The 24,758-nt window shown below is 38.0% G+C and overlaps 1 protein-coding gene across 25 annotated transcripts in view; it reads right to left on the bottom strand.

The window, feature by feature from the left end:
• Positions 1–24,758, bottom strand: part of LOC103712390 (uncharacterized) — a 54,192-nt gene that overhangs the window by 6,272 nt on the left and 23,162 nt on the right. For 16 of the 25 annotated variants that reach the window (XR_015976942.2, XR_015976941.2, XR_005514761.3 and 13 more), the window contains 9 exons: positions 22,784–22,828; positions 20,408–20,498; positions 18,157–18,239; positions 14,678–14,752; positions 14,481–14,568; positions 14,130–14,202; positions 13,913–13,972; positions 10,776–10,869; positions 10,308–10,406 (listed from right to left, as the gene is read on the bottom strand). Coding sequence is in view for 20 of the 25 variants with exons in the window: in XM_008798903.6 (XP_008797125.5) it covers positions 10,308–10,406; positions 10,776–10,869; positions 13,913–13,972; positions 14,130–14,202; positions 14,481–14,568; positions 14,678–14,752; positions 18,157–18,239; positions 20,408–20,498; positions 22,784–22,828 (708 nt within the window). In the remaining 5 variants the exon portion in view is untranslated. Of the gene's footprint in view, positions 1–527; positions 603–10,307; positions 10,407–10,775; positions 10,870–13,912; positions 13,973–14,129; positions 14,203–14,480; positions 14,569–14,677; positions 14,753–18,156; positions 18,240–20,407; positions 20,499–22,783; positions 22,829–24,758 lie in introns of those variants that run through there. The other 9 variants (XR_015976944.2, XR_015976943.2, XM_088719461.2 and 6 more) reach the window with 5 other exon arrangements.

Raw genomic sequence — 24,758 nt, 5'->3', positions numbered from 1 at the left:
CCGCCCACCCAGAAGGCTACTATGTGCACATAGGCCGATGTCTAACCCCATCGACTATAGGTGTCCTGTAGATACTGCCAAGCCATGCATAATGCCATAATGCACCCTCCCAATACTCTACTAAAAAGGAGCATAATCAAGACTACCACTCACTCGACCACGACCCAATCATAACTAACATCAGGGTTGGGAGTGAGGAATCATGGAAGTGCAATGTAACTCAATATACCACTGAAAATGGCTCTACAAGTCTTTGAAATAGAGGAAATGAAATCTATTTACAAAAGAAGTCATTTCACTATTCGGAACCAATTTGACTACTCTTCTATCCCTCGTAATTCCTCTCAATGTTTCCTCAAATGCGTGTGCAATCAAGCATGGAGAAACAAGATTATAAAAGAATCTACTACAATATCAATCAATATCCACAAGTGGAATCAATTTACAATTGGCGACATTCATGAAAATGAATTAAGAATGCTCATGGTGCAAAGTACATGACTCCCACTCACCTGCCAATCCGGCACGGTCCTGATACACCTTCAAAATCTACAGTAGGCAGTAGGGGACTTCTTCCTCTTGTTCCCTAGCTTCTTGCCCGACTGTGACATGCATTAATAACATATTTATTCTTGTATCAAGGCCCAAGAACCTACGTATCAACTGTAAGCATAAAAGTTTCAGTTGACTCAACTCCCCCCCTTAATTAACATCTTTTCTTTTTTCCTTATTCTTATTAATTAATCTTCAATTTATATAAATCATGATGCAAGAGTATCCCACACACAACTTGGACCAATGCTATAGGATCAAGGTGTGCGAAAGGATCGAATCCCTTCTAATCCAAAATTTTACTAAACCTTGGGTCGACCCCAACTTTGAGAGTCGACCTCCGCTTGGGTCGACCCCAGCTTACCCTGAGTCGACCACAAGCACAGAGCCGAAAATCCCCATTCTCTAGAATTTTCTGAGAGAGTCGACCCTACTAAACTTGGGTTGACCCCACTCAGCCCTGAGTCAACTCCGGCTTACTTTGAGTCGACCCAGCACCATTTTTTCATCTTTTTTCATCCAGATGAATGGTAACCCGGACTGACAGCAGGTTACTTGATCCCGGTTTTGATCCACTTTCCAAACTCCAAATTTTATAAAATTTTTACCTAACATTCTACAGTCATAGGGGTTTCCAAAATGGTAACATGCATCACCATCGGAGGCTGATTGACCTCCGAAATAATTCACCGAAGTTGAAACTTCGACACAGTTTTTCCGCAGCCTCGGAAAAACTTGTCGAAATCTGATTTCCTCTCCTTTAACCACTTCTAACACTTCTATCTAACCTCTCTAGACCAAATTCACCCTTTGTATAACCTAATTTAATTAGAAGACTATGTAGGAACGGGTATTTACCTTGTTGAAGTCCAACTTCCTAACTTTGGATCCCTTTTAAAACCCCTATCTATCCCTTTTTTCATCTTCAGACTTCTAAAACATTAGATAAAACCATTTACTCACCTCTTTTCTCTGAAAGATTGAAGCCTTTGCACCAAGGATAAGAGACTACTCTTTTCTTTCTTCTTCTTCTCCTTCTCTTCTTCTCTCTTTTCCCTCTCTTCTTCTCTCTCTTTTTTTCTTTTCTTGCACCGCCTGAGACCTTCCTCTCCTTCTCTGTTTCATTCCACCGACACAGTACCCAAACCCACCATTTAAATCACATCATAAAAGCTAAATCCCCATTTTGCCCTTGCCACTTCAATGCATCTACAATTATGCCATTATCTTTTGATTCCTTCCAATTTTATCCCTTATATCAATTTTTAAGGACTATTCTATCCTTCTTTATATAAAATTTTTTTTTGGGGTTATTACATCCTCCCCCCTTATATAAAATTCGTCCTCGAATTTAAAAGAGTAAATTACCTGATTACTCAAAGAGGTGAGGGTATTTGCTCTTCATACTTTGCTCCGACTCCCAAGGTGACACACTAAGTCAAATGAAGCTTTTATCAAGCAGATCTTGCAACTGCTCCTTTAATTATTTCATTTCAACTGGAGCCATTTTATAGGGGGTTTTAGAGATCGGTGTGGTATTGGAAATCAAATCAATTGCAAATTCAATCTCTCTATCCGGTGGCAAACCAGGAAGATCTTCTAGAAAAACATCAGGGTATTCATTCACTACTGGAATATCTTCCAATTTGGTCTCTTTTCAAGTATCATTACACAGGCTAAATAAGTCTTATACTCCTTTCCTAATGCCTTCCTAGCTTTCAGGGCAGAAATTAAATGTAATGATGAATTACATTACACGGATGCATCGCTTTGAAAGAAGAACCCTGGTTCTTCAGGTATCTAGAATATCACTTTTTTACTGTAGCAGTCAATACGAGTGTGGTACTGAGACATCCAGCCTATTCCCAAAATGATGTCAAAGTCTTGCATGTCAAGTTATATAAGATTTGTCGCTAACTCTCCTACCCCTATTTGAATTATGCAATTCTTGCACTAATGTCAACAATTACTATTTTCTATAGGGGTGTAAGAACATACAATGGTTCTTCTAGTTTCTCAAGTATGTAGTGTAATTATCTAGAAAAAGTAACTGAAATAAAGGAGTGCATAGAGCCATAATCGAACAAAATAGAGGCATCAACCGAGTTGACTGGTAATGTACCTGTCACCACCCGATCATTGGTACTGGCATCTTGGTGGGTCAGTGCAAAACTCGAGCATTGCTTCTTGGCCACTGGTCACCAAGTACAGGAGGTCTGGGCTCATTCCTCCTCTTGTACGGGCAATCACGCGCCAGGTGTCCAGTCCGCCCACGACTATAACATGCCCCTGCTCTCCTCATATAGGGCCCACTATGGGATCTGCTAGAGTAAGTGCGGGCCCTGGGCTTCTTTTGAATTGGCATGCCCCTGAAATCCCATGGCCTGCCACTCTGACTTCTAGCTAATCTAAATCTCATCAGGTCAGCCCTTTCTCTATTAGATCTTTTCAATTCAGCCTCCACTTTCAAAGCTCTGTCCAAAATATCCATATAGCTGGAAATTAACTGTGAAGATGTTCGAGACCTGATCTCATATCTAAGCCCTTGTTCGAACCGGTTGGCTCTACTCGTATCGTCCTCCATGAACTGGGGGCAGAATCGACCCAGCTCATCGAACCTATTGGCGTAATCCAAGACAGTCATATGCTCGAACTGAGTCAGCGATAAAAACTCATTCTGCTTTATTTGCCTGACAGAGTCCGAAAAGTACTTAGCATAAAATACCCTCTTAAAATCTCCCCAGGCCATTCCGTTGACCTCATATGCTGTCTCCATAGCAGTCCACCAAAACTCAGCATTCCCCCTTAGCATAAGGATAGCTACTCTGACTTTTACCTCCACGGGAAATTTGAGTAACTGATACATCTTCTCCATTTCCCGGATCCAGATCTCAGCTATCATGGGATCGGATCCACCATCAAACGTCGGTGGATTTAGCCTACGGAACCTCTCGTAATAGGAATCCATCGGCTGTACAGGTTGGGCAGCCAACTACATCTGTTGCTGTTGCTGAAGCAGTTGTGCCATTAACTGGTACACTCCTGCCAGGTCTGCCTTGGTTGCTACGAAGTGTGGAGTGGTTTGTGAAATTGATTGGCTGTCAGGGTCCGAAGAAGGTACCCTTATTTCTCTTTCATCCTCCATGTTGCTTACGGCCACCTAGCAGCCAAGAATTTATGATGAGTTTACATAAATTATTTTCTTAGAATAGCAGAAATAGCAAAAACCATCAGAGAGATAACATAATTATATCATGATTAATCTGAGAATCAACAGTATTCACCTTCTCTTATTAACAAAAATCTTCATTATTGAAAAATCTAGTTTCCCATCACAGTCAATATTTTTGACCAATTTAAATTGACTCGATCCACTATACTTTCCATGCACAACTCTAATCAATATTCTCCAAATTTATTAATTGACTTTCGATGAGCTGGGTCGATTCTGCCCCCAGTTCATGGAGGACGATACGAGTAGAGCCAACCGGTTCGAACAAGGGCTTAGATATGAGATCAGGTCTCGAACATCTTCACAGTTAATTTCCAGCTATATGGATATTTTGGACAGAGCTTTGAAAGTGGAGGCTGAATTGAAAAGATCTAATAGAGAAAGGGCTGACCTGATGAGATTTAGATTAGCTAGAAGTCAGAGTGGCAGGCCATGGGATTTCAGGGGCATTCCAATTCAAAAGAAGCCCAGGGCCCGCACTTACTCTAGCAGATCCCATAGTGGGTCCTATATGAGGAGAGCGGGGGCATCTTATAGTTGTGGGCGGACTGGACACCTGGCGCGTGATTGCCCGTACAAGAGGAGGAATGAGCCCAGACCTCCTGTACTTGGTGACCAGTGGCCAAGAAGCAATGCTCGAGTTTTGCACTAATCCACCAAGATGCCAGTACCAATGACCGGGTGGTGACAGGTACATTACCAGTCAACTCGGTTGATGCCTCTATTTTGTTCGATTATGGCTCTATGCACTCCTTTATTTCAGTTACTTTTTCTAGATAATTACACTACATACTTGAGAAACTAGAAGAACCATTGTATGTTCTTACACCCCTATAGAAAATAGTAATTGTTGACATTAGTGCAAGAATTGCATAATTCAAATAGGGGTAGGAGAGTTAGCGACAAATCTTATATAACTTGACATGCAAGACTTTGACATCATTTTGGGAATAGGCTGGATGTCTCAGTACCACACTCGTATTGACTGCTACAGTAAAAAAATGATATTCTAGATACCTGAAGAACCAGAGTTCTTCTTTCAAAGCGATGCATCCGTGTAATGTAATTCATCATTACATTTAATTTCTGCCCTGAAAGCTAGGAAAGCATTAGGAAAGGAGTATAAGACTTATTTAGCCTGTGTAATGGATACTTGAAAGGAGACCAAATTGGAAGATATTCCAGTAGTGAATGAATACCCTGATGTTTTTTCGGAAGATCTTCCTGGTTTGCCACCAGATAGAGAGATTGAATTTGCAATTGATTTGATTTCCAATACCACACCGATCTCTAAAACCCCCTATAAAATGGCTCCAGCTGAAATGAAATAATTAAAGGAGCACTTGCAAGATCTGCTTAATAAAAGCTTCATTTGACTTAGTGTGTCACCTTGGGGAGCTCTAGTATTGTTTGTAAAAAAAAAGAAAGATGGAAGTTTGAGGTAATGTATTGGTTATCGAGGAAGGTAACAATAAAGAACAAATACCTTCCGTCCCGGATTGATGAATCTTGTAAGGTGTATACGGATCATAAAAGTCTAAAATACCTTTTTACCCAGAAGGAACTCAATATGAGACAAAGAAGATGATTGGAATTGATAAAAAATTATGCCTTGTCTATACACTACTCACCTCCGGAAAAAAGCTAATGTTATGGTAGATGCAGTGATCAGAAAAGCTTCTGGTAGCATTGCTGCTCTACTCACATCCGGAAAAAGCTAATATTGTGGTAGATGCACATCAGAAAAAGTGCCAATGATACAGGAAAGGTTGAGAACAGTGTTCAGTAGGCAGAAGAGCTACTCAGATCTCAGAAGGAGAGATGTGCAGTTTGGCACGGGGGATCTTGTTTTCCTAAAGAACTCTCCTATGAAAAGGGTAATGAGGTTTGGAAAAAGAGTCAAGCTTAGTCCCAGATACATTGGCCCCTTTGAGATATTAGACAAGGTTGGCACTGTATCTTACAGATTAGCACTGCCTCCAAACCTCAACCTTGTGCATCCAGTATTATATATATCTATACTCCGGAAATATGTGTCGGATCCATCCCATGTCCTACCAGTGCAGAAAGTTACAGTAAAGGAAGACCTTTCTTATGAAGAGCTTCCTGTAGTTATCCTTGATACTCAGATCAGAAAGCTGAGAAATAAGAAAATATGTATGGTGAAGGTCCAATGGCGCCGACACAATATTGAAGAATGCACTTGGGAGTCGGAACAAAGTATGAAGAGCAAATACCCTCACCTCTTTGAGTAATCAGGTAATTTACTCTTTTAAATTCGAGGACGAATTTTATATAAGGGCGGGAAGATGTAATAACCCAAAAAAAAAAATTTATATAAAGAAGGATAGAATAGTCCTTAAAAATTGATATAAGAGGTAAAATTGGAAAGAATCAAAAGATAATGGCATAATTGTAGATGCAATGAAGTGGCAAGGGCAAAATGGGAATTTAGCTTTTATGATGTGATTTAAATGGTGGGTTTGGGTGCTATGTCAGTGGAATGAAACAGAGAAGGAGAGGGAGGTCTCAGGCGGTGGAAGAAAAGAAAAAAAGAGAGAATAAGAGAAGGAAAAGAGAGAAGAGAAGGAAAAGAGAGAAGAAGAGAAGGAGAAGAAGAAAGGAAGAAGAAAGAAAAGAGTAGTCTCTTTTTCTTGGTGCAAAGGCTTCAATCTTTAAGAGAAAAGAGGTGAGTAAATGGTTTTATCTAATATTTTAGAAGTCTGAAGATGAAAAAAAGGATAGATAGGGGTTTTAAAAGGGATCCAAAGTTAGGAAGTTGGACTTCAACAAGGTAAATACCCGTCCCTACATAGTCTTCTAATTAAATTAGGCTATACAAAGTGTGGATTTGGTCTATAGAGGTTAGATAGAAGTATTAGAAGTGGTTAAAGGAGAGGAAATCGGATTTCGACAAGTTTTTCCGAGGCTGCGGAAAAACTGTGTCGAAATTCCAACTTCGGTGAATTATTTCGGGGGTCAATCGGCCTCCGATGGTGATACATGTTACCATTGTGGAAACCCCTATGAGTGTAGAATGTTAGGTAAAAATTTCATAAAAATTGGAGTTTGGAAAGTGGATCAAAACTGGGATGAAGTAACTTGCTGTCAGTCCAGATTACTGTTCATCCGGATGAAGAAAGATGAAAAAAATGGTGTTGGGTCGATTCAAAGTAAGCCGGAGTCGACTCGGAGCTGAGTGGGGTCGACCCAAGTCTGGTAGGGTCGACTCTCTCAGAAAATTCCAGAGAATGGGGATTTTCGGCTCTGTGCTTGGGGTCGACTCAGGGTAAGCTGCGATCGACCCAAGCGAGGGTCGACTCTCAAAGTTGGGGTCGACCCAATGTTTAGTAAAATTTTGGATTAGAAGGGATTCGATCCTTTCGCACACCTTGACCCTATAGCATTAGTCCAAGGTGTGTGTGGGATACTCTTGCATCATGATTCATGTAAATTGAGGATTAATTAATAAAAATAAGGGAAAAAGAAAAGATGTTAATTAAGGGGGGGAGTTGAGTCAACTGAAACTTTTATGCTTACAGTTGATACGTAGGTTATTGGGCCTTGATAAAGAATAAATGTGCTATTAATGCATGTCACAGTCGGGCAAGAAGCTAGGGAACAAGAGGAAGAAGTCCTCTACTGCCTACTGTAGATTTTGAAGGTGTATCAGGACCGTACCGGATTGGCAGATGAGTGGGAGTCATGTACTTTGCACCATGAGCATTCTTAATTCATTTTCATGAATGTCACCTATTGTAAATTGATTCCACTTGTGCATATTGATTGATATTGTAGTAGATTCCTCTATAATCTTGTTTCTCCATGCTTAATTATTTTGTACACGCATCTGAGGAAACATTGAGAGGAATTACGAGGGGTAAAAGAGTAGTCAAATTGGTTCCAAATTGTGAAATGACTTCTTTTGTAAATTGATTTCATTTTCTCTATTTCAAAGACTTGTAGAGCCCTTTTCAGTGGTATATTGAGTTACATTGCACTCCAATGATTCCTCACTCCCAACCCTGATGTTAGTTATGATTGGGTCGTGGTCGAGTGAGTGGTAGTCTTGGTTATGCTCCTTTTTAGTAGAGTATTGGGAGGGTGCATTGTGGCATTATGCATGGCTTGGCAGTATCTACAGGACACCTATAGTCGATGGGGTTAGACATCGGCCTATGTGCACATAGTAGCCTTCTGGGTGGGCGGAACCCAGTCCCTTCCTAGGAGGGACACGGCCCTAAGCGTAGGATCGGCCAGTCCTGCGACTTATATATGGCTTGCCGCTGGGCAAAGTAAGACCCCGCGAGGTGCCGTTTAGTATGCAGATATGAGATGTTTCTATGAATTTCTGTTCTGGATACTGGCCAGCATTTACATTATCAGTATGGTGTCTTATCCTGCATATGCATGTGACAGTAGAAAGTTATTGTGGTTCGCCTGGGGCGTAAGACCCACCTCCCGACGGCTGTCTAGTGATGACTTCGCATATTCACATCCTGATTTACACATTTCAGTGTTATAATTTATTGAGCATATTCATGATGTATCATTCATGTTTATTTGATTATTCTATATATGCTCCCGATGAGTTGATTATGATTGTGGTGATACTGTGATGATTTACTCCATATTTCTTATGTTGAGTTGTGTGCACCCTGTTATTGATGACTGCTCATATGCTCTTGAGATTTCACCTCGAGCCATGATTATATCTGGTCTCATGTGCATAGTACTCTCTACTCCACTCACTAAGTATTCATATACTCACTCTCCAGTTTGGTGTTTTTGATTGCAGGGCAGGTGTTGTATAGAGAGGAGCAGGATTAGAGATTGCCTGCTAGCTGTGCCGCTCCATAGTTTAATGTAGATAGAGGTTGGGAGTGAGGAATCATGGGAGTGCAATGTAACTCAATATACCACTAAACAGGACTCTACAAGTCTTTGAAATAGAGGAAATAAAATCAATTTACCAGACTTGGGTCGACCCCACTCAGCCCTGAGTCGACTCCGGCTTACTTTGAGTCGACCCAACACCATTTTTTTCATCTTTCTTCATCCGGATGAACAGTAAGCTGGACTGACAGCAGGTTACTTCATCCCGATTTTGATCCACTTTCCAAACTCCAAATTTTATGAAATTTTTACTTAACATTTTACACTCATAGGGGTTTCCAAAATGCTAACATGCATCACCATCGGAGGCCGATTGACCCCCGAAATAATTCACCGAAGTTGGAACTTCGACACAGTTTTTCTGCAGCCTCGGAAAAACTTGTCGAAATCCGATTTTCTCTCCTTTAACCACTTCTAACACTTCTATCTAACCTCTCTAGGCCAAATCCACCTTTTGTATAGCCTAATTTAATTAGAAGACTATGTAGGGACGGGTATTTACCTTGTTGAAGTCCAACTTTCTAACTTTGGATCCCTTTTAAAACCCCTATCTATCCCTTTTTTCATCTTCAGACTTTTAAAACATTAGATAAAACCATTTACTCACCTCTTTTCTCTGAAAGATTGAAGCCTTTGCACCAAGGATAAGAGACTACTCTTTTCTTTCTTCTTCCTTTCTTCTTCTTCTCCTTCTCTTCTTCTCTCTTTTCCCTCTCTTCTTCTCTCTCTTTTTTTCTTTTCTTGCACCGCCTGAGACCTCCCTCTCCTTCTCTGTTTTATTCCACCGACACAGTACCCAAACCCACCATTTAAATCACATCATAAAAGCTAAATCCCCATTTTGCCCTTGCCACTTCAATGTATCTACAATTATGCCATTATCTTTTGATTCCTTCCAATTTTACCCCTTATATCAATTTTTAAGGACTATTCTATCCTTCTTTATATAAAATTTTTTTTTTGGGGTTATTACAATATCGGTACCTTGCCGGTTCGGTACATACAATCGGTAGGGTACCACACGCATTGTATACCGAAATAGCTCTCTAATCATTTTTCTCAATTTTTATCTTAGTACGCTTTGATATAGGTCAGTACACTTTGGTACAGTCCGGTACGCACCTCGGTACACTCGATACACCTCAGTATAGATCAGTACGCCACTATACTGGGTTGTATTGCTTGGTACGAGACTTGTAGCAACTCAAATTTGAGTTTGGTACAGTTTCCTTCGGGTACAGTACAATACGCCTCATATCGGGCATGATGGGGGGTACGACAGACCATGATTCGTACTAAAGATAATTTGAACCCTGAGCTTCCTTTGCTAGTTAAATTGAGAAAATAATTGGAACCAAAAAATAAAGGTGGTTGCAAGCCAATGGCAAGTAAACCATCTCTGCTATTGGTATCCAACTTTTGTTTTTGAAGTCATCCTACAAACCTATTGAATTAGATAGAACAGGTTATCCACAAGCAAGATACAGGAAATTCATATGCATGACAACTTTTGGTTTTCAAAAATTGTGCGAGGAGCAAAAAAACTACCTAAACATCACTTTTTGAAAATTCTACAAGATTCAAATGAAACTAACAACAGTCACATAAAATATTTAAACATTCATACCATCTGCATATATGATGACCAACCCAGCAAAGGTAGGGATGTAGGAGGGCCCAAAGAATCATCAAGCTTACGTAGTTCTTCCAAGCATCTGGAATCTAACTGAAGCAAAATCCACTTATTTCATTAACCAGTGAACTTACCTAAAGCAATCTGAAAAAATTCACAAGAGAAATAATCTTCTTTGTAAAGATACTTAATTTTGTCAAGAAATATTCCCTCATGCACAACCTGCTAAATGATTACATATGCATTTGCTGCAAACCAAGTCTAATTTGAGTTGCCTCAAGGAATAGATCATGATAAGATAATGTCATGAAGAAAATTTCAACATTATCACTGGTACCTTATCAATTTTTTATTAATCTATTACAATCCAATCAAATCAGTATATATGCATAGGTACATGCTCACTCCTGACTATGGTTCACTAAATATTGCAGTTCACAAATATATCATCGTGAAACTCACCGAATTCTTGAAACCCTTCAATGCATACTCTAAGTTCTCCTTAATAAGTGCAGTTAATAGAGAATCCAAGCTGGCTAGACCAACCTGCCCAACACTGAAGAACATAATGTATTTATTCATTATCTTTTATCATCCAGTAATGAAATAAATAACAGTAGCATTCATCCGCAGAAAGTCTTTGATAAAAAATTATGAATCAGTTTTGAAAAGAAATTAACTAATAATACTGGAAGTAATAACACATGCAGTAAACCTTGAAAGGACCAAGTTGTTTTCAACACATGGATAATAGTATAATACTAACTCAGGGAAGATTTCCTGTGTGCTTCTTGTGATAATGAATTGTGGTAGGAGGTTAGGATGACTACCTGGGATCTATATCAAAAAAGATTTGAAGGAAAAATTATGTTCTATATAAAATAAAGAGGCGAATGGACTTGAGAAAGCATAAATATTATTCATCACTTAGAAAAAATAGCCAACATGGATATAGTGGCTGAGTATAAACTTTCAACGAGTTGGTAGTAGATCCATAGCTTAGTTGCTCAAAAATCAAAAGCACTGCAGGAAAAGATTCAGATGCAAACATGGGGAAGCAGATCTCTCAAAAAATTAAAAAATGCTCAGGAAGCCAGTGCAAGAACGAGTTTTCAGAAACATTCCAAAGAAGTTTTGGCATTATTATAACAACTAACATGCTCTGGAAAAATTAGAAGTGGTGAAAACAGACAACTAGAGAAACAAAGTGCAGCATAACCTACAAGCTAAAAGCTTTTGTTTCAGAAAGTACATGTAACATAGAAGTTTGTTGACTTCACCATCCCCATACACCTCATCTTGCTTCCTTAAACAGAAGCCTTGAGACGAAGTTTATAGTTAAGTCCGAAGAGCAGAAACTTGTGATAAAATAATTGTTTCCTAAGATAAATCTGCTAAAAGAAGGCCATTGGGGTGAAGTTAAAGAAACTATATGGAACTGTGAACCAATAATATGCATATGAAGCATTAGTTATCTTTGTTTTTCTTATTTTTCAAAATATCAGGTCAGTGAAACACTTGGAAAAGTATAAATACGTAGCAGTATTGGCAGCAAAATTGGGCAGCAGTAGAAGACATTTCAATATACAGGACTTCTTCAGAGTACAATAACTCAGAATCAGAATAGTGCTCACCAATACTATAACTGGTTGTATACATCTTTTGTCTTGTTTGCTTCAAATGAACTTAGTTGACAGCTTAAGAGATTTTCAAACATAAATTTAAAATAGACTTCTGATTACACAAATTCAAACATATAAACTGTAATGAATCACCGACAGTAGATGTAGATCATAAACTATTAGAGTGTACAAGCGATGGATGTGTTTGATTGTGCCTCAGGTACTCGTCAGGGAGTGGAAAATCTCTAGAGAAAAAAATATTAACTACAAAGAAAGGCCTGATTTCCTAATTTAGGTGATAATAAGGCATTGTCATTCCATGCAAACATCAAGTGAAGCTTTTCATCTGGTCAGGAAGAAGCCAAATACCACAGAAATCAAATCCTTTCAGCACCACTATAATCTACATAAATGCAACATTCTTGTTGAAGCGGGCAACTTATATATGGAAGGCAATAGCATATTGAAATTGTATATATTGAGTTATTGTAGCATTTACTGCTGGTAACACTTCCAATGCTTGTTTATAAGGATGACAAAAGAATTTCATCAAATCAGACTGATTTTCTATAACAGTACTGTTTTCTCATCATCTAAGGTGCAGCCCAACAACCCAACACCCATTTCTAACAATGATTTACGTGCAAAAGTAGTGATGCATTAGTACCAGCCAATGTCAGAACATAAGCATATTTAAAAGTGGTTTTTCCAATATATAGCCCTCAAAACTTCAGATGTTGCATGTATTCCCTGTAATTTTGCATTTTGCATGAGTGCCCTTCGAAATATCATTTTTCTATGCCAATGCCCTTGCTTTTAATTATCGGTTGAACGGTGTCAAAACTAGTTATTTTTTATGAAATGACATGTATGCCCTCGACCATGGAATGGTCTCGAGAGAAGATGGTTTGCCTCCCTTCAAATCTAAGGGAATTTATATCATTTTTGCAAATAAATTATGTTTAAATCATGGTACAATGAAATGTGACCTTAGGTTAGATTGATGGTTGCTAACCAAGGTCTGCAGAACCATTCCGAACCGCCCGATTCAAGGCGTCCCGGGCTGTACTGGCGGCGGACAGGAATAGTTCCGGCATTGAAACCAAGTCATCCTCGCCGGAGGGAGAGAAGGAGAAGAAAAAAGAGAAAGAGAGAAAGAGCAAGGAAGGGAGGGAGAGAGAGAGAGAGGAAGAGAGGCCGGTCAGGGCCGGCCGGCGGAGGCGGGGGCCTCTCTCTTCCTTCCTCTCCCTCTCTCCCTCCCCCGCTCTCTCTCTCTTTTCCTCTTTCATTCTCCCATCTCTTCTACTGTGTCGGTACGGGCCTGGCACGGCGCAGCCCGTACTGACTTGTCCCGCCGAGCAACTAGTACGGTGCCCGATACCGATTCCGCTGACGTTGCTGCTAACAATAGCTAACATCAAGGATGTTAGTGCAAAAAATCATTATTGGAATGGCATTTGTGCAAAATGCAAATTTAAGCAACATTCACACAAAATCGGAAGCTTTGAGGAGCATATATGAAAAAAAAAACCTATTTAAAATGGATTTTAGTTTTGTATTTAACGATGCTTGTAGAAATGGCTACAAAGCTGATGCTCATCATCATTTTCTCTCATGTTTGTGACTATGAGAAATACTGTTAAAGTTAAAACCATCAATTGAGTGAAGCAGAGAAATAGTACAAACAATGTCTGAAACAAATATCTGCAGATGTTCTTTCACATGGACCAGTAAAAAAACAAATTTACATAAATAATAAGAATAGATAAGTTAATTATGACAGAAGATTTAAATATGAATTAAAGATGCATCAGGTGAAAGAACCTAATTTCATTATCCTATTACAAAATTTGTTTCATATAAGATAATGAGATAAGTTACAGAAACTGTATTACAGATAGATACAATCTGCACACTTTTTCCCCCATTCAAAAACACTATAATTCCAGTAATAAATGAAAGCAGGTAGTCGCATACCATGACTCAATTAGATTGATGAAGTGCAATCCTAGTAATTCATGTCCTTCAGCATCAAACCTAAACAACAAATTAATAAATGACATATGATTCCAACTTATCAGATCTTATACAAGTCTCATAATTCAAAGCTAATAAAAATAGGAGACTAACTAACAAAGAATATATTGTTTAAATCACATACTCAGTAATTCGGTTCTACTCAAGAGATACTCACCAACCGCTCATAGGCTCTATAAACATTGACCGAGAAGGATCCGTCAATCGTAATAGCTGGTGCAACAAATGTCCTGAAAATAGGTAAACAGTGCAATGATAAATTGCTGTGGGCATGATTGACACAACATTTACTCAGATACTTTTATGGCTACCAAGCTAGAAGAAGAATATTTACGTGTGAAACTTTTCAGGGGTTAACTCCAATCAAAACTTTAGACATAAAGTAGTTAAAGAGCCTTGAGGGCCTTCTTATTGCAAAAATACCTTTGCATTTGTCCAGAGTGAGCTACATACGAAGTCTCAAGACACATAATGACAACACCTATGATAGTGGTAATGGAGAGCTTACCATAGAACGTTGGTGCTTTAGAGAAGTCATTCAATTGTGCAACTGAAACTATAGATCCTTGCTCTCTTTTAATAAATGCAGCATATTCCTGTTCAGTCTCAAAACCAAATGAATAAAAACCACATACGATACTCAAATTTCAACTGTTCTATAGCTAAAAAAAAAAGGAATGAAAAAAATAGTAGCCTATGATATACCTTTTCAAAACACTGCTTCAAAACTTTGGTAAAAGTTTCTTCCCAAATACGATTCCCAGGTATATGAAGTAAATCCTGCAATGATTATTCATCATCATTTCTGCACGAAGAAAGGTACAGAACCAAATGCATACAATAAAGGTGTCTTTCTTGAATGCTTTTTGACCATCTAGCGATACAGTGACTCGTGGAGGGAAGATGAGCTTACACCAGAAATTGTGGAGGAAGATGAATGGATGTGCTAGTAAAGTTTGAAAAATAAATTTGCAGTTTGGAGGAAGCTCAAGAATTGATTAGCTTGGGATAAAATAATGGTTCATTTGTTAAGACTTATAAGTCATATGCACTGGACACTAGAACATGTGTTGGCAAGGAGAGGGACTGAGATCTGGACAGAAGAGACGGAAATAATGGGGAGCAGCATGGAACTTAAATGAGCTAGACAGAAATTTTGAAAATGAATCAGTAGTAACAAGGTCCAATTGGGGGACTTGAACTTTAATAAGGATGAATGGCAAGATATTTACTTGGATGGTTTAAGGATAGTCAGTGACAGCAAATTTTAACAGCATCTATACACCCACATTGTAACGCGATTCCAATCATAGAGCTGTGGTGCCCAAGTAAGATTTACCATACTTGCTCAACACCTGGCTCCAATTTACACAAGATGAACAATCTCATAAAATTAATTATAATTCTTACATATGTTCTTTACTTTAATATAACAGAGACTAATTTTTCAATCGTACTGTTCATGTAAATACATAGTCAGGTCACTTATTATGTACACTTGAGGAGATATAGCCTACTCTTGATTAGCTAGTCTTTTTTGCATTATTTTATACTTCGAATCAAGATTTGCCATCTCAGTTCTGAAGCCACAGTGGCACTATATCGGTACGGTATGGTACAAAATCTTTTTAGTATACTGAGTATCAGTACGCCACCCGTACCAGATACCGGTACCGAACCGGTACGGTACGCCCCATACTGTCCGGTTTGGGCCGGTATGGCGAACCATGCTTTGAATACTTCTTATTCGAGGCATGTAGCATCAGAACATAGCATTAGCTCCCAAGCTCTTGATAATAAACTTGGACACCTCCACATGATATTGGCTTATTAGTTAACAAAAAACATCAACAGTCTAACTATGCCATCTGTTGCTAATTATAACCCACCCCAAAATCGTTAAAAGATGCTGGAACTTGACCACCTCAGGGCTTGTCACCATCGATCTGCATTTGTTTCTTAACAAACCAACTAAATTATTTATGGAATTTGTGGTGGAGAGTCAGTGTTGTGACTGTCTATTGTTTCAACCAAGTTCAACAACCGAAGATCTTCCACAAGTCCATGTTCATTTTACACTGTTCCCTCAAAAGGCTAAAATCAATTTTTTCCTTTTTTCCTAAGAATTATCAACTTTTCGCATCTGAACACCCGAGTCAGTTCAGCGGTCAAATCCTAAGATTCTCTCTGGTAGACAGATAGCCTTTCTGCTTCATATTGACGTTTTTGGCCTTCTTCTGGCCCTCCTTTAGCAATACAATCCAATGGCATCTGGTTGCATCAACAACTGACATCAACCACACTTAGTGGAATCATAGCCTGCTTGCCAGTCACAATGTCGTGATTTTGACCACTAAAAGTATTGAGAGAACAGCCAGCTATAACAATAAGGTCAAGATGATATCTGATCACGAGCTGCATCATATGGGAAAGGAAAATAATAGAAAAGAAGCTGGTTTAATGGTATATAATAATGGAAGTAAAGATGTAAGTACTAGGTCAAAGATCGAGGAGATAATTGCATGACGACAAAATTTGAAAGGCAGGGGTGCATTAAGGCATGCAAAAGAAAAAAATATGTTACTTGTAGAAAGCAGAATGGCTGAACAAGAAAATGTTATTTAGTATATAAGGATGTAAATCGAGAGCTAGCATTTGGAATTTGGTGATCGGCACTATATATAGCAAATGCATTTTATATACAAGAATAACTCCAACTGTAGCTAGCATGAGGAAAAGGGATTCTAAACAAACCACTTCAGCTAACTTGGATTTATAAGGATGAAGAGATGAATGAGGATGTCCCTAAAGAAACAACACCCGCAACCCCCCCACTAAAAAAGAAGCCAAGGAAACCAAACAAAGAAGGAAAAATGAAATCTCACCATTATAGTTGGCACTTTTTTATGTGTGATCTCTTTTACTTCTTTTAATGTTACAGATTCTTTATGTAAGAAAATGAAAATATTTTAAGCACTTCAACATTTACTAGCCTAAGGTACAAAAGCAACAAGTATCACTCACTCCCTCCTCCACCTATTGATATGGGAAATAATTAAAACAAAAATCATTGTCAGGTAAGAAACATGTGACGCAAACAATTAAACAGGTATGCACAATTCATTAACAAAAAGCTGAAAAAATATCTAAAAATATTGGAAAAAATATATGTTTTTAATCTGGACTCGAAGCACTAAAAAAAGAAAATAAAGTGTCACATTATAAATTAGATTTCAGAAACTATGATTGAAGTTACTAGAAAACTATATAGAATACTTCTATATACAACAAAAGCTTTCCGTATATCAACTTCATTATCTTCTCTCTTCAGTTAATTCTTTCAATGTCTAGGGGAGTTTTGCAGGGTTGCCCCAAAGTTACAAGAGTTTAAATTGCAATAAATAAGCAGATTTTATTTTACCAGCTAGCTGACCTTCTAGGTTACAAATTAGCCTCCTCTTGCCTAAAGTTGCCTCAACATCAATTCTTTGAGGATTGACATACGGCCGATAGTCAATTCTAAATCTTGTTCAAAATTTTCATAGGGCTGTTTCCACTTAAAATTCACACTCCTTAGCAAACTAATTTGACAGCAAAAGGCTTGGATGATGGTGACGATGAGTGATGACAATGATGACTTCCTCATCTAACTACTAATCCACATCTCAAAATATGATAAAACAAAACTTAATACAGAAAACCTAATTAGAGAAAGCAATGATATTTTTTGTGACAATTGATGTAGATTGGAGTCCCATGTGACCTTACAACAACCAACCATAAACATAAACTTGAATTTGAGGAGAAAAGTTGATAGAAGAGATAAGGAATAGAAGGAGAATACAATGCTACATTATTTCCAATCCAAAAATCTCTTCAAGAGAGCACATTGGCCTAACTTCACTGTCACTCCAAAGGACAAGGTTACGATTTCCATAATAAGAGATGAAGCTTAAAAAGGCATTTATTATTAGTTGAAGTTGATCTCTTACATTCTTGATAACCAAGTAACCATATTGCAAGCAAAGACAACCACAAACATATTAAGTATACGCTACTCAACATCTGATATAAAATCGACATCAAAACCCAAGATAAAAAATTGGAGATAGTTAATATGGAAAAGTAATGGAAAGAATATAATATGATTGTCAAAACTAATAACAAATGTTATAAATCATCACCTGAAAGGATTCCATCATTTGCAATTGTGAAAGAATATAAGCTGATAATGTCCTCAGATTGACTTCCAAAATATCATATCCAACTGTGGAAAGTTAAACAACGTTATTAATACTATGGAGCTCTATGGATCTCTCACATTAGTTCCACATTTTTTTGTTTAACAAAAAAAGGAATACATAATCAAATATAACCATCTAGCCTTCTCCCAACTATTTGAGGGTGGATATACAGACATTTGTATGATAATTATTCCCATTAAAGGTTCCCTGAGTTCCCTCTAAATTTAACCGCAAGCAAAAAAAAAAAATCATTTCTCACAACTTTTATCCTAGGTTTTTCCTTCTGCTATTCCTTTTACCCAAATTTTAGCAATTACTTATCAGCACCTCCTTGGTTTTTCATTGCACATGTCCATGTCATCTCACCTCTTTCAATTTGTCCTCAAATGATGCAACTCCTGTACCTCGAATATGTACACATCCATCTCAACAATGACATATTAGTCACATCCATCATTCATGATGGACCCTCTTTACTTCCCAACACCCTAATCATACAATATTTGGCAGGCCTTACTCCTAAACAGCAAAATTTTACTCTTAAGTCATGATGCCATATGTTGATCACGTAACACCCTAGAGATTTCCTTTCACCCATCCACCTAGCTATAATTCCACTTGATGTAGTTTCATCTTGCTCTCCAGTCTCCATTCTATTGTGTAGTAGATCCAAAGTTAACACAACCACATCATAGTATCTCTTACCTACTGATTGTAACCAAAGCCTTAAACTTTCATTCATATAGTAAATGCAAGATGATGAAACTTCACTACCAGTCTTTAGTAAGGCGGAATAGTCAAGCCAGACTTAAATCCTGAGGTGTAAGGATTAAAAGGTAAGATAGATGAATTTTCCTTTTTAAGTTAAAAAAGGAAAAGCTATGCATGATTATGATTATGGAAAAGCTATACATGTTATTTGATTGCCGAGCCTCAACATGTGAGACACCACAACCTCCAAATAAGCATTTCTAAACATTGAAAATTACACAACCCCCAAAAAGATTTGTTTAAAATTTTTTCTTATTTTCACTTGTGTATTGTTTAAGCAAACAGTCAGTTAATCAACAGTTAAAACTTTAAAGAGATAGTCAGGCACTTACTCTACCAGTGATTTTAGATTTTGTGTGTGCTTACTCAGATTTGCATATTGGATTATAAAAGTTTTTAAAATTGCATGCTTCCCATTTTTACTAATTGTCTAATCATCAAGATGCTACGTAATCATCCTAAATGTAAGTTTTCCACAATTCTAGAGGAGTAAGTAACCCTGAGCTTCCATGAATAGAATTTTGTTTTCGGGCACCACCTCTTTGAACTTCATTATAAGTCAAACGAGAATGCCCTAAATCAGTAGGTAATAATTTGTTCTGAAGAAATTGAACTTCTTGCTATTCATTATAGCCTTGACAAAATACCACAGGAGGATATTTCTGCTACCACCAAGGAGTGCTTTTGAATAGGACAAAAAGTATATAAAGCAAAACCACGGATAGATCCTGAAACCAAGAAAGAATTCCACCAATTCCATATGGCTCATACTTAGACTGGTATCGAGGGGGCACATTAGTTTCCAACATATATTGTCCAAAACTTGTGGATGAAGAGCATAATTGATTTGGCCCCATAATAATCATCATATAGACTTTGATTTCATTTTAAGATGATAGAGCAATAATAGTAGACATTCATGTATGCTAAAGTCAGCTTTCTGTAAGATGATACTACCATTTTACAAGGTAATAAAAACAGAGCAGAAGGATTTCAGTACCATGCTGAACCAATCTGAACTGGCCATACCATACTGAACTGGTACTCACTACTCAGAATGCCCTTTATACCTATAGCCAAAAATTAAAAAAAAAATCCGCCTGTCGTACTGGTACCAACCATGGTACCATGTACCAATATGATAAGGTGCATACCACCACTGTACTGGACTGGCACCCAACCTGTATGGGTACCGGTACCATGGTACCAAGATCTTAAACATTGCTAGACAATCTAGGTGTTTGCAACAACTAAAAATTGGTAGTACTAGATAATATTTATCTATGTGATTCTACAAAAGGAGAGTACCATAATGCATAGCCATAATGTCATTCACATTTTTGCTCAGATGGAGCAGAGAAAATAACCTGATACCTAGTACAATAATATCAGAATGTAAGTTTAAATTGCAGCTACATACCATTGGGCAACAAGAAAAAAGTTTTCAGTTTGTTCTCTAGTCGTTTTGATAGTTCCTTCCTCACTTGCCCCTCTAGCCAGTCCTCCAAATCCTGTACCATAGAAAACAAAAAATCAACATGCTTGAGAATTCAAAAAAAAAAAGTGCATAGGAACCACAACAGCTGGAAAGCTAACAGTTTGTGGAAAATAATTAGAGATTCAACAAAATTAGTTGCTCAAACAAGTGATTCCCCTATACACGGTTCAGACTTCAGAGGACCAATAGATTCAAAAAAGAACTGCAATAGCTCCTCATATTCCCACCGTGGAGGTCCCCTTATTCTCAAAACATGATGTTGAGACATTCCGGCAGCCTAAAGAAACCAAGGACAAAGCCAATTCTTCATCATTACAAAAGGTCCTCCCAAGTGAGCAAAACCTTATAGGTCATTTTTCTTTAATGGAGAAACACCACCACTCATCTTACGTTGGTATTCATCTCATCCAAAAAAATAAGAATACCCACTAACTTTTGCAAGGAATCCATAATTACCCGTCCAGAACCCCAAAATTATCATCAAGCACATCCTCCCCCAAAAGATCAAGATTAGCTTCTTGGAAAAATAAAATATAACTCATGATGATGAAGAACTTCCTTAGGAGCTATCTTCACGCCCTCCTTGAAGATAACAAATAACTGGCTTCATAAAAGCGCTTCAAAGCTGTTATGTGGTGTTCAGTTTTGATTTGCCCCTTAAAGGCTCAAAATACCAGGCTTTGCTATTTTTCAGGTAGATTAAACTTAAATCTTCTCTCCCATCATTAGTAAAGCTGAAAGCCCTCCAATTTGCTAAAAACCATGTCCTCTTTTTCAGTATAGTTATCAGCTGTGAAACCCTTATCATTCTTAAATTCTTTCAAATATTGCTACAAAACTTAGTTGCTAGAATCGGGAATAGCAGGAGGGGATGCAGGTACACATGCGAGGAAGCAGATATTTTAGAAACACATTTCGTAAGGAAGCGTTTAGGAAGCCACCGTGGGTTCAATATTCAAGGAAGACTGCGAAGCGGGTGCATTACATTAGATAGAAGACCTCGGCTAGTAAGCTATATACTACTCTGAAAATTAACGCCAAAGAATAAAGGTTAAATTCTTCCAGAATTTTCAACCAATCTTACATGATTTTAGAAATTTCTCATGGACCTTCATCAATTATACCTTCTGCTATCATAAACCTTACTGGCATCAGCCTAAACACACAAAACAATTAAATTATATGTTCTCTCTTACTCAGCTGCTAGTCCATTACGTATGAAGCACCAAGTAATTCATCTTGTACAGAAAATTTTCTATGAGATTTGAGAAAGAATGCCACTGCCATGTGCCTATGTCCTCTATTGACGCTACAAAGTTATAAATTAGATTTTCTGCTTAAGTAAAATTAATGAAAATCTGCATCCTCATTTTCACTGAGTTTCAAGTCATTGCAAGGGACCACAAAAGGGTGATACTAACCTGGTCAAGCACTAAACTTTTAAGTTCTCTAAAGGCAACATACCTGTGCCCTTGAAATCAAGTTCTTCTTTCGCTGCTTTTAGGTCTTCAATAGCATAAATGCAATCCAGATATATAAATAATTGGAAAGACCAAAAGATGTTGACCCTATCAAGCTCAGGAGAAATTCAAATAAAGTTACCCGTCCATCTTGGTCAATAGTTGTAACTTGTACGATGAAAAATTGAAAGAAATAGTGTATCGCGTGCCTTAAAAGTTAAAAATGATTTGGAAATAATATCCCTGCAACTAGGAAGCTCGCAGCAAAATGCCTTGACTCAGACACATTATCTTAACAGGGTTAACGTCCTAGCTGAATGACAACAATGTGCTCCTATAATTATGTTGTTATTATTGTTGCAGTCTCCTCCGATAATTTATAGATATGTCTTGGTTCATCTCCAAAGCATCATTTCACAAGGAATTGATGTTTGTATATTCAATTACCCGAGCTCATAGTCTAAAGCCCACCTAGATGAGTATATTAAAAAAATATATGTGCAAGGGTAAAGTTAAACACCAATGAGTGATAAGTCTACATCAACCAATAGCAACATAAGATCTTGACGTTTACAAAATTGATAGATTTAGATGTAGATTAAACCACGTGTTATCATGCTTATAACGCCAATCCATTTTCCAAAAAAAAGAAAGAAACTAATCAATTGACGATACAAAATGTTACAGCCAATCAGTTTGCTTCTGTTATAACAAATTTAGTATTCCTGAATAAACAAGCTGAGTAAATTTAATTCCTAAATTTTAATGCAGCATTCCCTGATAAGAAAGTAATTAATAAAGATATTCTCAGAAGATTTAAATCAAGAGAAACATGTACCAGACTTATAAGGCCACGAAAATTCCTTGACATGAGCAGCACTCCCTGCAGCGACAATTATCTTCTTTAAATCCAAAGCCTAATTTTCATTTCATGCAGTTTTAAACAAAAAAAAAAACATGGATAAAAGAAAATATCAGGATATCTGAAATGGATGATATCCATTTGCACAACAAATAACAAATCTATATTAATCTTTGCCTTTTGTTTTTCAGCTATGTGGTGCTAACCAAGGTATGTCGACTCGGTACCAGGCCCCGTATCGATGCCACTTTGTCACTATGTTGGTATGCTCGGTATGGAGGCCGGTTCGGCATACTGACTGTCGGTACGCCCTGTACCGTATACCCTGTACTGCTCGATTCAGTACGGTATGGCATACCTTGGTGCTAACAATTCAATAACTATCTTTATAGCTCCAAAATGTTTCAGTTTATATTCCTACTTATTATCTTGATATACCAAGAGATATGTATGGTCTAGAGAGGCTACAACTATATATTTACTCATGAATGGGGCAAGCTCTTCTATTCTGGTTCATGGTTGCTCTTGGCTATGTGGTTTATCTTGGTGCGGTGTGGGGGGGGGGCTGCAGGACCAAGCTTCAAGTAGTGAATGGTTTTATTAATCCACAAATGTATAACTCCCGAGAAATTTCAATTGCGCTTACATCCATCATTGTTGGAATTGGGTTCAAGCTCTCCCTAGCTCCTTTCATCAATGGATTCTAGACATATACAAGGGGTGTGGTCAAGGTCCGCTGTACCGACCATACCGATGTACCGGTGGGCACCGGTACCAGTACGGTACCGGTTCGGCTGGTTCGGGCCAAAAGCCAAAAAAAATTGAGGTCGATACGGGCCGGTACGGATTGCGAATAGTCAGAACCGAAAAATATAGCTGTACCGTACCAGTTCCGTCCGGTACCGGTACGTACCGGCCAGTACTGACCCGTACCGATTGGTACGACAAACTATGGATGTGGTTATGGTCTTAAACTGGATGTTCCGAAAGAGTGAGAAGAGGACAAATACCTGGCAAAAGTAACAAGGGATGGAGACAAAGACAACATTAATGTCAATTGAGCTACCTCTCAAGTACTAGTGTATTCCTCATAGAATGTGTTTTCTAATTGACACTTAACAACCATTCAATATTTGAAGTATTACCACTTGTGCCAATATTAGTTAATATATGGTAAGCTGAAAAGAGATGCAGACTGTGAAAGAGAAAAATATATCGGATGTTGATCAAGGTTGATTCTAAATGATCCAGTAACTTTTGCATTTGTGGATAAGTGTCTCTTTTCTCGGAGCTCCTGCAAGCAATGGACAGTTGCTCAATCCAGATTGAACTTAAATTTTGATCTTTTTTGGCTACTTTTGTCGAACTCTCTTGCCTAGATTATCTTCTTTGTGAAGTTTCAGATTGTTCAGTCCACTACAAAATAGTGAACAACAAACCAATCATATTGGGGCTAATCAATGTGTTGCAAAAAGGTGTAGTTAAATGAGATTCCACCTACAATCAAGGTTTTAAATTCTGTGGGATAGGGTTGGCTCACTTTGCCTACGGAATGGGACACGCCACTATTCGGCCCCATCCCAACACTTAGGACAAGAGATGTCCCAAGACATGCCGATCGAGATGTTCGGATAATGGCATGATGGTCCTATCCCGACACTTGGGACAGTACCCTGTCACAGTGTCCTACAGGATATCCCACCGGAACGGCCTTCTTTTGATAATAATCAATGATTATGATTATCTGTAAAGTAGCACTCCAAGGAGAGGGGGGAAAAAGAACTAGACCGTTGGCAGTACTACAAGCCATTTTTTTAAACATCACAATCAGCCATGAAGTAGAGAAAGGATCTCATCAACAATTCATATCACTGCCCCATCTTTCTCCTTTTCTATAGCTAAGATTTCTAATGAAGCAATTGTTGATTTAATGCAGGACATGAGCTTACTA

Source organism: Phoenix dactylifera, chromosome 4 (assembly GCF_051530095.1).
Source record: "Phoenix dactylifera cultivar Ajwa chromosome 4, Ajwa_hap1_PhDact_Kaust_v1.1, whole genome shotgun sequence".
Lineage (NCBI taxonomy): Eukaryota > Viridiplantae > Streptophyta > Magnoliopsida > Arecales > Arecaceae > Phoenix > Phoenix dactylifera.
The sequence above is the reverse complement of the archived record's forward strand: the minus strand, read 5'-3'. Positions and strand labels throughout refer to the sequence as shown.